Here is a 15,023-nt window from a genome sequence, read left to right on the forward strand (position 1 = left end):
CTCCAGACAGGATTACACAACAACCTTGGAATCTGCCTGCTAGTTGCTCTGCTCCCTCTTCTCCAGACGTCAGCCACTCACAAGTTTGCAACTTAGAAATAGATGCTTACGGCATAAAAAAGATTACCTCCAGACCCAGGATTAAGCTTCGTCTCTGACTCATATGGGAAGCACAGTGGCTTCTTACTGCAAAAGGTAGTAAGGCCAAAATGGCCACGGACCCATACACACCAACAGCACAGCCAGTCCAGCAACAGTCACGTGATGCAAGTGATGTGGAGCCAGCGTAGCATAACAAAGCCATCTATTGCTAACTGCAGAGCAGCAGCAGTGGTAAGTACAATGAGGATTGGGGATTAGAGAATGATGATTAATAGAGATGAGCGAACGCGTTCGTCCGAGCTTGATATTCGTGCGAATATTAGGGTGTTCGGGATGTTCGTTATTCGTAACGAACACCATGCGGTGTTCTGGTTACTTTCACTTCCTTCCCTGAGACGTTAGCGCGCTTTTCTGGCCAATTGAAAGACAGGGAAGGCATTACAACTTCCCCCTGCAACGTTTAAGCCCTATACCACCCCCCTGCTGTGAGTGGCTGGCGAGATCAGGTGTTCGCCTAATATAAAAGTCGGCCCCTCCCGCGGCTCGCCTCAGATGCCTGGTGAGTTAGATGAGGGACAGTGCTGTTTATACCGGAGCTGCTGTAGGGAAAGAATTGGTAGTTAGTGTAGGCTTCAAGACCCCCCAAAGGTCCTTATTAGGGCCACTGATAGCTGTGTGTTGGCTGCTGTTAGCAGTGGCATTTTTTTTTCCTCAAAATCGGCTCTGCAGAGCGTTGCACCCGGCATTAGGGACAGAAGTGCTGCATAGGCAGGGAGAGTGTTAGGAGTGAGTGTAGCCTTCAAGAACCTCAACGGTCCTTTCTAGGGCCATATTTATCCGTGTGCAGTACTGTCCAGGCTGCTGTTAGCTGTGCTGCATTTTTTTGGGGCTTCTCAAAATCGCCTCTGCAGAGCATTCCACCCTCCATTGATACTGCAGGGAAAGAATTGTATAGGCAGGGCCACAACACAGTTATTATTCATAGAATATACGCAATGCTGCCTTTTGGTGGAAAAACAAGTGAAAACAAATCTATTTGTCCAGCCTCTGTCCGTCCTTACGGGCGGTGGACATGTGTGAGCTGCGTGAAAAACATTGCTAAATCAGACGCACCCAGCTACGCTTTACTGCTGGCTTCGCCATTTGCTTTCCTTAATTGGGAAAAAAAATACCTGCTCTGCCAGAGTTATAATAACTCTGCTACCCTCACGTTCTGTGACACATTAGCAGGGACACAGCACAGTTATTAAACTTCTCATGTTCATTGAATATACGCAGTGCTGCCTTTTGGTGGAAAAACAAGTGGAAACAAATCTATTTGTCCAGCCTCTGTCCGTCCTTACGGGCGGTGGACACGTGTGAGCTGCGTGAAAAACATTGCTAAATCATACGCACCCAGCTACGCTTTACTGCTGGCTTCGCCATTTGCTTTCCTTAATTGGGAAAAAAAATACCTGCTCTGCCAGAGTTATAATAACTCTGCTACCCTCACGTTCTGTGACACATTAGCAGGGACACAGCACAGTTATTAAACTTAGATTATTCATTCACTAGAGGCAGTGGGGCCTTTCGTTTTCCAAAAAGGGAAAAAATTATATTTGGCCTGCAGTCTTGCGCCAATTTATTTCCTGCCTGTGAAATCAAATCACTGGTAATACAGCATGCTGAGGGGTAGGGGTAGGCCTAGAGGACGTGGACGCGGCCGAGGACGCGGAGGGCCAAGTCAGGGTGTGGGCACAGGCCGAGCTCCTGATCCCGGTGTGTCGCAGCCGACTGCTGCGCGATTAGGAGAGAGGCACGTTTCTGGCGTCCCCACATTCATCGCCCAATTAATGGGTCCACGCGGGAGACGGTTATTAGAAAATGAGCAGTGTGAGCAGGTCCTGTCCTGGATGGCAGAAAGTGCTTCGAACAACCTATCGTCAACACGCAGTTCTGCGCCGTCCACTGCTGCAAATCCGAATCCTCTGTCTGCTGCTCCTCCTTCCTCCCAGCCTCCTCACTCCACTACAATGACACCTGCTCAGGAGCGGGAACACTCCCAGGAACTGTTCTCGGGCCCCTGCTTAGATTGGGCAGCAGCGGTTCCTCTCCCACCAGAGGAGTTTATCGTCACTGATGCCCAACCATTCGAAAGTTCCCGGGGTCCGAGGGAAGAGGCTGGGGACTTCCGCCAACTGTCTCAACAACTTTCTGTGGGTGAGGAGGACGATGACGATCAGACACAGTTGTCTTGCAGTGAGGTAGTAGTAAGGGCAGTAAGTCCAAGGGAGCAGCGCACAGAGGATTCAGAGGAAGAGCAGCAGGACGATGAGGTGACTGACCCCACCTGGTGTGCAACGCTTACTCAGGAGGACAGGTCTTCAGAGGGGGAGTCAAGGGCATCAGCAGGGCAGGTTGCAAGAGGCAGTGCGGTGGCCAGGGCCAGGGGTAGAGGCAGGGCCAGACCGAATAATCCACCAAGTGTTTCCCAAAGCGCCCCCTCGCGCCATGCCACCCTGCAGAGGCCGAGGTGCTCTAAGGTCTGGCAGTTTTTCACAGAGACGCCTGACGACCGACGAACAGTGGTGTGCAACCTTTGTTGCGCAAAGCTCAGCCGGGGAGCCAACACCAACAGCCTCACCACCACCACCATGCGCAGACATATGATGGCCAAGCACCCCACAAGGTGGGACGAAGGCCGTTCACCGCCTCCGGTTTGCACCCCTGCCTCTCCCCCTGTGCCCCAACCTGCCACTGAGATGCAACCCCCCTCTCAGGACACAGGCACTACCGCCTCATGGCCTGCACCCACACCCTCATCTCCGCTGTCCTCGGCCCCATCCAGCAGTGTAGTTCAGCGCACCGTTCAGCCGTCGCTTGCGCAAGTGTTCGAGCGCAAGCGCAAGTATGCCGCCACGCACCCGCACGCTCAAACGTTAACCGTCCGCATAGCAAAATTCATCAGCCTTGAGATGCTGCCGTATAGGGTTGTGGAAACTGAGTCCTTCAAAAGTATCATGGAGGCGGCGGCCCCACGCTACTCAGTTCCCAGTCGCCACTACTTTTCCCGATGTGCCGTCCCAGCCCTGCACGACCACGTCTCCCGCAACATTGTGCGCGCCCTCACCAACGCGGTTACTGCCACGGTCCACTTAACTACGGACACGTGGACAAGCACAGGCGGGCAGGGCCACTACATCTCCCTGACGGCACATTGGGTGAATTTAGTGGAGTCTGGGACAGAGTCAGAGCCTGGGACCGCTCACGTCCTACCCACCCCCAGAATTGCGGGCCCCAGCTCGGTGCTGGTATCTGCGGAGGTGTATGCTTCCTCCACTAAAGCACCCTCCTCCTCCTCCTCCTCCTCTGTCTCGCAATCAAGATGTGTTAGCAGCAGCATGTCGCCAGCAGTCGGTGTCGCGCGGTGTGGCAGCACAGCGGTGGGCAAGCGTCAGCAGGCCGTGCTGAAACTACTCAGCTTAGGCGATAAGAGGCACACGGCCCACGAACTGCTGCAGGGTCTGACAGAGCAGACCGACCGCTGGCTTGCGCCGCTGAGCCTCCAACCGGGCATGGTCGTGTGTGACAACGGGCGTAACCTGGTGGCGGCTCTGCAGCTTGGCAGCCTCACGCACGTGCCATGCCTGGCCCACGTCTTTAATTTGGTGGTTCAGCGTTTTCTGAAAAGCTACCCACGCTTGTCAGACCTGCTCGTAAAGGTGCGCCGGCTCTGCGCACATTTCCGCAAGTCCCACACGGACGCTGCCACCCTGCGCACCCTGCAACATCACTTTAAGCTGCCAGTGCACCGACTGCTGTGCGACGTGTCCACACGGTGGAACTCTACGCTCCACATGTTGGCCAGGCTCTATGAACAACGTAGAGCTATAGTCGAATACCAACTCCAACATGGGCGGCGCAGTGGGAGTCAGCCTCCTCAATTCCTTTCAGAAGAGTGGGCCTGGTTGGCAGACATCTGCCATGTCCTTGGTAATTTTGAGGAGTCTACCCAGGTGGTGAGCGGCGATGCTACAATCATTAGCGTCACCATTCCTCTGCTATGCATCTTGAGAAATTCCCTGCAAACCATAAAGGCAGCTGCTTTGCGCTCGGAAACGGGGGCGGGGGAAGACAGTATGCCGCTGGATAGTCAGGGCACCCTCCTGTCTATTTCTCAGCGCGTACAGGAGGAGGAGGAGGAGCATGAGGAGGATGAGGAGGAGGGGGAAGAGACAGCTTGGGCCGCTGCTGACGTTACACCGGCTGATTGCCTGTCATCCTTTCAGCGTGTATGGCCTGAGGAGGAGGAGGAGGAGGAGGAGGATCCTGAAAGTGATCTTCCTAGTGAAGACAGCCATGTGTTGCGTACAGGTACCCTGGCACACATGGCTGACTTCATGTTAGGATGCCTTTCTCGTGACCCTCGCGTTGCACGCATTCTGGCCACTACGGATTACTGGGTGTACACACTGCTCGATCCACGGTATAAGGAGAACCTGCCCACTCTGATTCCCGAAGAGGAAAGGGGTTCGAGAGTGTTGCTATACCACAGGACCCTTGCGGACATATTGATCGTAAAATTCCCAGCCGACAGCGCTAGTGGCAGAAGGCGCAGTACCAAGGGCAAGGTAGCAGGGGATGTGCGTAGATCGAGCAGCATGTACATCCCAGGCAGTGCAACAGTCTTTAAGGGCCTGGCCAGCTTTATGGCTCCCCACCAAGACTGTGTCACCGCTCCCCAGTCACGGCTGAGTCGGCGGGAGCACTGTAAAAGGATGGTGAGGGAGTACGTAGCGGATCGCACGACCATCCTTGGTGACGCCTCTGCCCCCTACAACTACTGGGTGTCGAAGCTGGACATGTGGCCTGAACTAGCGCTGTATGCCCTGGAGGTGCTTGCTTGTCCTGCGGCTAGCGTGTTGTCGGAGAGGGTGTTTAGTGCGGCTGGGGGAATCATCACAGATAAGCGTAGCCGCTTGTCAACCGACAGTGCCGACAGGCTAACACTCATCAAGATGAACAAAGGCTGGATTTCCCCAGACTTCTGTTCTCCACCAGCGGACAGCAGCGATACGTAAGCAATACGTAGGCTGCACCCGCGGATGGAAGCTACGTTCTCTCTCACCATCCAAAACGGGGACATTTCTGCTTCATCAATCTGTGTCTAATATTCCTCCTCCTCCTCCTCCTGCTCCTCCTCCTGAAACCTCACGTAATCACGCTGAACGGGCAATTTTTCTTAGGGCCACAAGGCTCACTCAAATAATTTTTCAGAACAATTTTTATAAGTTTGAATGCGCTTAAAAGCATTGGAACTTTAACTTGAACCAATTTTTCGTTACACTGGGCTGCCTCCAGGCCTAGTTACCACTTAAGCCACATTAACCAAAGCGATTAATGGGTTTCACCTGCCCTCTTGGCTGGCCATGGCCAATTTTTGGGATGTACATTAGTACTGTTGATACAGCAATTTTTGTGGGCCCTCGCCTACAGTGTAATCAAATTAATTTTTAGCCCACCTGCATTACGGCTGACGTTACCTCAGCTGTGTTGGGCAATGCAATGGGATATTTTTATGTACCGCCGGTGGCTTCCTGGCACCCACCCAGGCAGTGGGTCCACAGGGAGTTTAACCTACATGTGTCCACTTGTAAAGAACCCCAGTCTGACTGGGGCATGCAGTGTGGGCCGAAGCCCACCTGCATTAAGCACGACATTACTACCTCAGCTGTGTTGGGCAATGCAATGGGATATTTTTGTGTACCGCCGGTGGGTTCCAGGGAGCCACCCATGCTGTTGGTGCACACTGAGTTTTTAATACATCTGTACACTTCTAAAGAACCCGTCTGACTGGGGCATGCAGTGTGGGCCGAAGCCCACCTATATTACGCACGACATTACTACCTCAGCTGTGTTGGGCAATGCAATGGGATATTTCTATGTACCGCCGGTGGCTTCCTGGCACCCACCCAGGCAGTGGGTCCACAGGGAGTTTAACCTACATGTGTCCACTTGTAAAGAACCCCAGTCTGACTGGGGCATGCAGTGTGGGCCGAAGCCCACCTGCATTAAGCACGACATTACTACCTCAGCTGTGTTGGGCAATGCAATGGGATATTTTTGTGTACCGCCGGTGGGTTCCAGGGAGCCACCCATGCTGTTGGTGCACACTGAGTTTTTAATACATCTGTACACTTCTAAAGAACCCGTCTGACTGGGGCATGCAGTGTGGGCCGAAGCCCACCTGTATTACGCACGACATTACTACCTCAGCTGTGTTGGGCAATGCAATGGGATATTTCTATGTACCGCCGGTGGCTTCCTGGCACCCACCCAGGCAGTGGGTCCACAGGGAGTTTAACCTACATGTGTCCACTTGTAAAGAACCCCAGTCTGACTGGGGCATGCAGTGTGGGCCGAAACCCACCTGAATTAACCCTTTCCAGTCCACTGTGTGACCTGTGAAGACATTAGGGTTTAAGGCTGTACAGCTCCGTTGTTGGTAGACGTCCGTCGGGGTTCTCTTACTGTATATTGCCAGCCTCTCTGCTGTCGGAGCCTATCCTACGTGTCAGCTCATGCAGTACTGGCTTTAGCCAGCATATAGCGCCGTTGTATAACAGCAGAAAAAGAGTAAGCCCCCTAGGAAAACCATATACAAATTGGATTGGAAAGGGTTAAGCACAACATTACTACCTCAGCTGTGTTGGGCAATGCAATGGGATATTTCTATGTACCGCCGGTGGCTTCCTGGCACCCACCCATGCTGTAGGTGCACACGGAGTTTTTACTACATCTGTACACTTATAAAGAACCCCAGTCAGACTGGGGCATGCAGTGTGGGCCGAAGCCCACCTGCATTAAGCACGACATTACTACCTCAGCTGTGTTGGGCAATGCAATGGGATATTTCTGTGTACCGCCGGTGGGTTCCAGGGAGCCACCCATGCTGTGGGTCGACAGGGACTTCACAATAGGGAGTTGTACCTGCCTGTGTCTATGAATTAAAAAGCCCGGTCTGACTGGGGCATGCAGACACCTTGACAGAATGAATAGTGTGTGGCACATAGGTTCCCCATTGCTATGCCCACGTGTGCAGCTCCTGATGGCGGTGGCACAGGATTCTATTTCTCATTGCTTCTGTACAGCATTGTGGGCTATCGCTCCGCCACTTTTAAAGAGGGTCGCTGCCTAGCCGTGCCAACCTCTGCAGTGTGTGCCTGCGGTCCCTCGTCATGGCAGACGCAATTCTAAATAGACATGAGCGTGGTGTGGCATGAGGGCAGCTGAAGGCTGCCCAGGGACACTTTGGTGTGCGCTGTGGGGGGGGGAGGGGGGGCGGTTGGGCAGCATGTAACCCAGGAGAAGTGTCAGTGGAGTGTCATGCAGGCAGTGATTGTGCTTTGTTGGAGGTAGTGTGGTGCTTAGCAAAGGTATGCCATGCTAATGAGGGCTTTTCAGAAGTAAAAGTTGTTGGGAGGGGGGGGGGGCCCACTCTTGCCGGTATTGTGGCTTAATAGTGGGACCTGTGAACTTGAGATGCAGCCCAACACGTAGCCCCTCGCCTGCCCTATCCGTCACTGTGTCATTCCCATCACTTTCCTGAATTGCCCAGATTTTCACACATGAAAACCTTAGCGAGCATCGGCGAAATACAAAAATGTTCTGGTCGCCCATTGACTTCAATGGGGTTCGTTGTTCGAAACGAACCCTCGAGCATCACGGGAAGTTCGTTCCGAATAACGAACACCCGAACATTTTGGTGTTCGCTCATCTCTAATGATTAAGGAACTTGTGAAGCCATGCATTGCAGTTGGGCCTCCCTCACCCTAGGCCCCATAGCAACTATGTAGTTTGCCTACATTGTAGGCAATCCACTGCTTTTTAATATTCTACAATGCAAAAACAAACTGAAAGATAACTGGTGAAAAGCTTAAGAAGGTCACAGCTGAGATAAGAGCCTTAGAAGACCCCCTGATGACAGCTGATTCAATCATTCAGTTGAGAGCTATGAATCCTCACTCACCGAATAATATGCATGTTTCACTCCACTGAATATTCATGTTATATATGTCTGTTTTCACATATAATATTCATACACCAATGTGCCGTTGTCATGCAGCACTGCCAGACCCGGCATCCAATTAATGTAAAAAAGCGTATTTTTTAAAGCATAAAATCAAATAAAAAATCTCATATCTTGAATTGGAAAATCCATCATAAAATAAGTTGAAAACCAATCTGTGCTTCAAAATAATCAGTTTATTTTTACTCTTTTTACACACACCAATTGGAAAAGTCCCACTTATTATATACCTACAGATACAGCAGCAATGTATTTTAAGACCACAGTCTGTAAACATGCATCAAAAATAACATAAATGACAAAATTCTAAATTGTACTGCATCATAGCAATCACACTGCACTTCTCAGAGTGATTTACAAAGATTTCAAGTTACGAAATAAATAAGGCTTAGCTCTTACATACCGATGAAGCACAGAAGCATAAACACAAACAGAAATCTTGGCAGTGATAGCAGCAATATACCATCATTCCATCATGACATAGAACGGAAATGAAAAGGTCAATAAAGATGAAGATGAATTCCTGCTTTAATCATGCTTGGAAATGACATGGGGAACCTTCTCAAAAATGTGGTATGAGGTGTAATCTGTTATGTATGCATGGTTCTCTGCATTTCAGCTTGAGCCTGAGCAGCATTGCTTTGGGCACTTCGGTGAAGGTGCTCCATCAATGTGCCGCTTGGGCTAACAGGTGTTGGTCTCAAAGTGATTGCACAGTCATAGCTTATCAATAGAATTCCGAAAATCCTTTTATTGGTTGTCATGGTGTGCTCCATGTTTCATGCTGTATAGTCCAAAAACATTCTGGAGGAGTACTGTTTGTACAAAATGCATCTCTAACCATTATCTATGGGAAAGGTTGTTGATGATTAAATTAATGTGCTATGTATGAGTGCAGCAAATGTATTGCTTGCACCCCAATTCTGATTTTCTATTATCTTTTCCCCTTAAAACAATGCTGCCCATCATTTATGCCTATTTCACTGACATGATCAGTATACTAAAATTTGTGAAGCTTTTATATTGCTCGTGAGTGGCTGCCATCTGAAAACAGATCATGTAATAAATTATGATTATGCTGAAACCACCTTCTACATCATCCATATTGTTATGCATTGCTTTTATATCTTGTTATTTGTATAGCACTAATTTATACCACAGCGCTTTTAGATAATTTATTTATTACCCCCCACCAAGCTGGATATTCATTTTACCGATCTCGGAAGGATGGAAGGCAGAGTCAACCTTGAGCCGGCTACCTGAACCATTCAGGGATTTAACTTGTAAACTTCAGGTCATGAGCGAGAGCTTAAGACTGTGTTTCTGCTTCCTTAACACTCAGTGCCACAGAAGGACATAATGTTTTATATGCACATGGATTTATGCACACACTCCTTAACAATTATTTGGTTATTATAGTAAATTTGTCTCCAAAGACACATTATTAATCCCAAATCTATGTCCCCATTTTAAAGACTATAGGGTTGACTGGTTGTCTTACAAAAGTTAGTAGGGTTATAGGGAAGAGAAAAAAGGTTTAATGAACCCATGACAGTAACTGAAAGGCAGTATGCAGAGTTTATGAAGTCCTCACTTCTTAAATGTGACTTCCTTAACTGAGAAAATGCTGGTTGAGCATATATGTAAAGACATCTGTGACTGATCTGGTGACCATAGAGCCATATGTTCACATTCTGATGCCAAGCTATTGTACTTTGAAAGGTTGTGCAAGGTTTGAAAGTTATGCTGTATCTACAAGATAAGGGACAATGTTCAGATCATTGGGAGTCTGACTTCTGGGTCCCAATAGACTTCGAGAAGAAGGCTCTGTTGCATCATTAAGTAAGTAATTATGTGCACTGCCAATTCATTCATTTCAGTGAGAGGCAAGAGACAGTTGAGCATTTGAACTCGATTATCTCCAGTGGTCCCATTGAAATAAATAGAAAGGGGAAGTGTAAGGGGAACCATCGCTGCTCTCACTTCAGGAAGCAATGGAGCCCCCGGAGTCATACATCCCCCTCAATCTGAACATTATTCTCTATCCTGTCAATAAGGAATAACCTTTAGTCATGGCACCATCTCTTTAAAGTGGTGTACTGATTTCTTGCTATTGCTATTTAGTATATTATATTATTTTATAAAATCCAGCCTTGTATGAGGTTTTCTTCTTTTAAAACAATCCTGTGTCTAAGCAATACGGGTTCTACATGTCTTACCATTTATGTCAATGAACACCTGTCCAGTTCAACCCACTATGAAATCCTAAGTATAAAGACTGAATAATAATACCAAAAATAAAAGATCTTCAATGGAATAGGATGCAAGACCACTCAAACACAAAGAAAAGTTATGTGACATCAATCAGATCTTAACCCTTTCCAATTCACTGTCTGATGTCTGAAGACATTCTGATTGAAGGCTGTACAGCTTTGATGTCGGAAGACGTTCGGCAGGGTATTCTTACTGTATATTACTGGCCATTCTGTTGTCGGGGGCCTCTCCAGCATGTCCCATACCGCGGTACTGGCTCTAGCCAGCAGATGGCGCCATTGTATAATGACAGAAAGAGAAAGCCACCTAGGAAACCCTGAATCCAAAATTGGATTGCAAAAGGTTAAAACTGGACTGCAATAAAGATGAAGTTGAACTAATTGTAATTTTCCTTGGTAAACATGTGAATACACTGATGATGGGATGTTGCGTCTCCCTTTGTCAACGATGAGCTTCTCTACACAGTCTATGACTAATCGCTACTGAGGATGTCAGATTGTTGTAGAACACACCTTATTAACATGGGTAATGGTACCACCCATTTGGTAGCCAAGCACATAGTGCTACACAATCACAGTCTTTCTACTATTGCTGTCAGAAAGTATGTCCTTACAAACTAGTCTTGATAATATAAGTTTTCATAGCAATGAATAATCTCAATTCAACTCAGAATAGAGAAGATGAAAGGGAACTAGTTAGCACTTTAACTATACTTTTCTATATCCTTTACTACTGCATTAACCATACTCCGACTGTGTTGTTACGAATTGTATATTACTCATTGTATTGAGTGGCAGCCTACTGGTGTGTTTGGCCCCTGTTTTGCCTGAACTCCCCGCCAGCAATACTATGTGTACGGTCCACATGGTCACTGTAGCTCCTACTGCTCAGGCACTTGTATAATCAAGGCATGTGATAAAATACATCCTTATTGTGCATATAATATACATTACTTAAAAAATAATTATTAATTTATATTGGTCAACTTCTATGGGGGTTATCTTATATGCAGCACAGAGGGCTATACAGAGAATACTATGTGTTGGCTTGTACAAAGTGTCAACTACAGTATGTTACTTAAAATCAGTATTAATTGGACTGTGTGATATTAGTGTGAATTACATGACGGATGGAATACTATGGGGTTCACCCACTTTATTCCACAGGGAGTCTATGAGAAACAGCAGCTGTCAGAGAACAGATTCATTCCCTTGAGTCACTTAGTTCAGTCACTTTCATTCAGAGTAACCCAGCTGGTGACACTGCTATTTGCATTCATCACTACAGCTCTCAACCAGCTCGAGTGATGCACATGCATGCACCAGTGCACTTAGTGTTTCCATGACAGCACTTAACCATTTAAGACATTAATTGCATTTGATTCATTAATGCACCTCTTCATTTAATATACCATATGCTGCATTATAACTGTGATTTATGTCTTGCGATTGCCTGATTGTTCATGCACAGACATAACAGTATTGAGCCTTAATACCTTCTCTTAGTTTTTTGTTATATATATTTATTTATACTACTCATATACAAAATGTTTACATGTCGAAACTTCAAACAACATTTGCATACAAATGGCACAATGGAGCTAGCAAACGGCTAAAGACCTTCCTTAAGCCATTAAGCTAATTTGGCACCACCTCGTGCACTTTCTTCAGAAGCGAGTCATGCCATGCAATGTTTTTACAGCAACCCAATTCGTGAATAGCTTTTTATATACAGTATGGCATGTTTACAAATCTACAACTCAATATATTGATCTCACCGACAATTGAATTACCTAACGAAATTCTACCTATTTCTAAATACATTCAAAATCTTGACATTTTAAGCAGCATGATTTTGGTCTCTTTAGTTCAATTTCCCAATTTAAGTTAATCGACTTGTGCCAGCAAACAATCACTGTTTAGGTTTGATATGCTAAATAATGTTTTCCAGGGCCCAGTATAGACTTTGGCCTAAATGTAGCCCCAAAACAACAACCATTTCATGTAGTTTGCTTGGCATAGGAAATTTACATACTAAATAGGAGACCTTTAAGACATGTGCTCATGGTTTCTGAGACACAGCAAATTGAAAGCATTTCATGAATGGGCTTCATACTGTTCAACAGTATAGCACCATTTAGTGAATATCAACCACCACACAACCCATATAATCTGGGTAGCTGGACTAGATCTTTTACTTTTGTAGTGTCCTAGTGGTTAAAGCTTCACCACGTCTACATAAGTTTTTTCCGTAAATTCCTGTACAGTTGGCCTAGATAAGTACCATTTACTGCCACTGCTGATAACACAAGGGAGCTGGTTACATTGACTCTACCAGCAGTGATTTTCCCTGTGCTTGTTGGAGACACAATGGTAAATCTAGAAACATATAGATATGCCTCATTGCAGTTTGCAGTTATTGCTTCAAATCTAGGCTTCCGTGTATTGTCAAATAATGAAGGACTGACTGTCCTTGTCATGACGCATCCTTACATTTTGTGCTCCTTTCTTATTTTCATGGCACTTACAGATGTAAAATCCATCTCTGTCTCATGACCTGCTCCTTGAGCACTCATTGTAAATTTTTTTTTCAAAAGGCTTTTGCATAATAATGCAATATTAGATGTTATTGTCTATTGTCCATGTGCTCTTGTCTCTGTCTCTTCCAATTGTGAAGGACTTGAAGGCTGTTCCTGACTCTTAACTGGGGTGGAGAAAAAAGAAAATCCATAATTTTGTAGTCCGTCGAATCCTTGGTTGAAAAGATTCAGAAAGTAGTTAAGGACATCTGAAGGAAGAGAGAATACATGACTGTTAATTCAGAAGTGACCTATCCTGGGCAGCAGCAGCAGAAGTAATCATTATGTTGTATTAAAGCAAACACATTTTATCAAAACACAGTTCCTTAATATATATTTTACCTATAAATCTCCCTTAAGTAAAATTTCATCTTGAATCACATTCAGAAATAGATAAGATAACAATGTCCGAGTATAATTTTATTACTGTGGTGCAGAACCATTCTAATACTGTTGTGATTAAACAACCCGTAATTTGCAAATGGATCTACATGGCGGGTTACCTTGGGAATGTTTTCACAGCCAAAATGAATATTTTTCAGATGAAGTTACATTAGAGTAATGCAAATAAGTAATTTCCAAATATGTTTCTAAAGCAGAATTTTCCATTTTAGACATTAAATGTCTCATAATTAGGACCCCTATTTTCAAAAGAACAGGGATCCCTTGATACCTGTTCTACCAGATGAGGCACCCAGCAATACAGCATTCCAACTCAGACACAATGTACTATAGAAGTGGAACCATTTATTTCAGTCACTTCAATCATTTTCAAATTATTTGGGATGATTAAAAACATCCATTGAGACATTTTGGGGTGGATATGCTTGTATCACATCATCTACTCATATCACTACCGCTAGTAATAAATTATCAGTAGTCTAATCTCTGAAATAGGGTATTCATCTGCTTGTTGTATAGTGTATGCTACTAGCTAATGACTAAAATCTAGTTGGACACTGTCCAGCAAACCCAGTGCATACAACGGGTTTTCTCTAGGATGTCTAAAAGACCATCCAATGTAAAATTATTGCAAGGAAGCAAATTTGTCTTCAGCTTTTTATATCGTACATTTTGCGTTGCCGTCTCAAGGCTCTAATGTATGTAAGCAATCTCTTTTTTCCCCTAAATATGTTAACAGTGTTTGTCTTTCATATACTAGAGTTTTCGCCTTCATATTCCTGAGGTGAAGTATTGTTGGCAGATTTATTTCTCTTTATCCTTAGTAACAAGGCATGGGATACAATATGACTACTGCGGTACATTCTCTCCAAGACATGTGAATGTCAAGAAGACAAGTAGAGAAGGCAGCTGAGCATAGTCTTGGTATTACTGTGACAGATCAAATAAAAGTGTTTCTGTTTTATGACAAGCACATTGGTGGCAGAAGCTGAAAAGACTATTCCCGTGTCTATCCAGTGCTATAATACAAAGTTAAGCACAAGCTGTAATTGACAGGATCTCTGTCACATTGCTCTATGAATTACTTTGTGTGGGGTGAGATTCAAAAAGTCATCTTGAAGCAGGATTCAAAAGAAATTGCTAAACAACCAGAATTTAAGCTTAAAATGTTTTCGATTTAACAATTTTTTTTGGATAGAACTATGAGCTTACATTTAATCGGAAATCAACTCAATGTGATTCTAAAGGTGCACGTCAGATAAAAGATCATTGACCTTAAGTACTGTACTGTGGAAATCTGATCGTTGGTGTATCCAATGAATTATTTGACAACTCTGGAGTTATGAGCAAAGAGCCTAACTAATTTGAAGAGAAAATATTGTGACAATTGATTTAACATTATATATAACTTTACCTTCTCCGAACTGCTTAACCCCATTGAGTGCATCAAAGAACAAATTTTGCATGTTGTCAACAAGATCTGAAAGAAAACAGAAATTTTCAGTTGTACATTTTGGTAGAGCATTAGCACTTGAGGTAATAATTCAAATTATTTTTGAGTGTTTAAGTAGTGTTCTATACTAAGGCCACAACTTGGAA

The 15,023-nt window shown here is 45.5% G+C and overlaps 1 protein-coding gene across 22 annotated transcripts in view; it reads right to left on the bottom strand.

Moving 5' to 3' along the window:
- Window positions 1–8,326: 8,326 nt before the first annotated feature.
- The window catches only part of TRDN (triadin), a 630,780-nt gene continuing 624,083 nt past the window's right edge, over window positions 8,327–15,023 (bottom strand). For all 22 annotated transcript variants that reach the window (XM_066606567.1, XM_066606610.1, XM_066606533.1 and 19 more), the window contains 2 exons: window positions 14,839–14,904; window positions 8,327–13,231 (listed from right to left, as the gene is read on the bottom strand). In XM_066606567.1, coding sequence (XP_066462664.1) covers window positions 13,077–13,231; window positions 14,839–14,904 — 221 coding nt within the window. In that variant the 3' untranslated portion in view covers window positions 8,327–13,076. The remainder of the gene's footprint in view (window positions 13,232–14,838; window positions 14,905–15,023) is intronic.

The sequence above is a fragment of the Eleutherodactylus coqui genome, chromosome 1 (assembly GCF_035609145.1).
Source record: "Eleutherodactylus coqui strain aEleCoq1 chromosome 1, aEleCoq1.hap1, whole genome shotgun sequence".
In the NCBI taxonomy this organism is placed as follows: domain Eukaryota; kingdom Metazoa; phylum Chordata; class Amphibia; order Anura; family Eleutherodactylidae; genus Eleutherodactylus; species Eleutherodactylus coqui.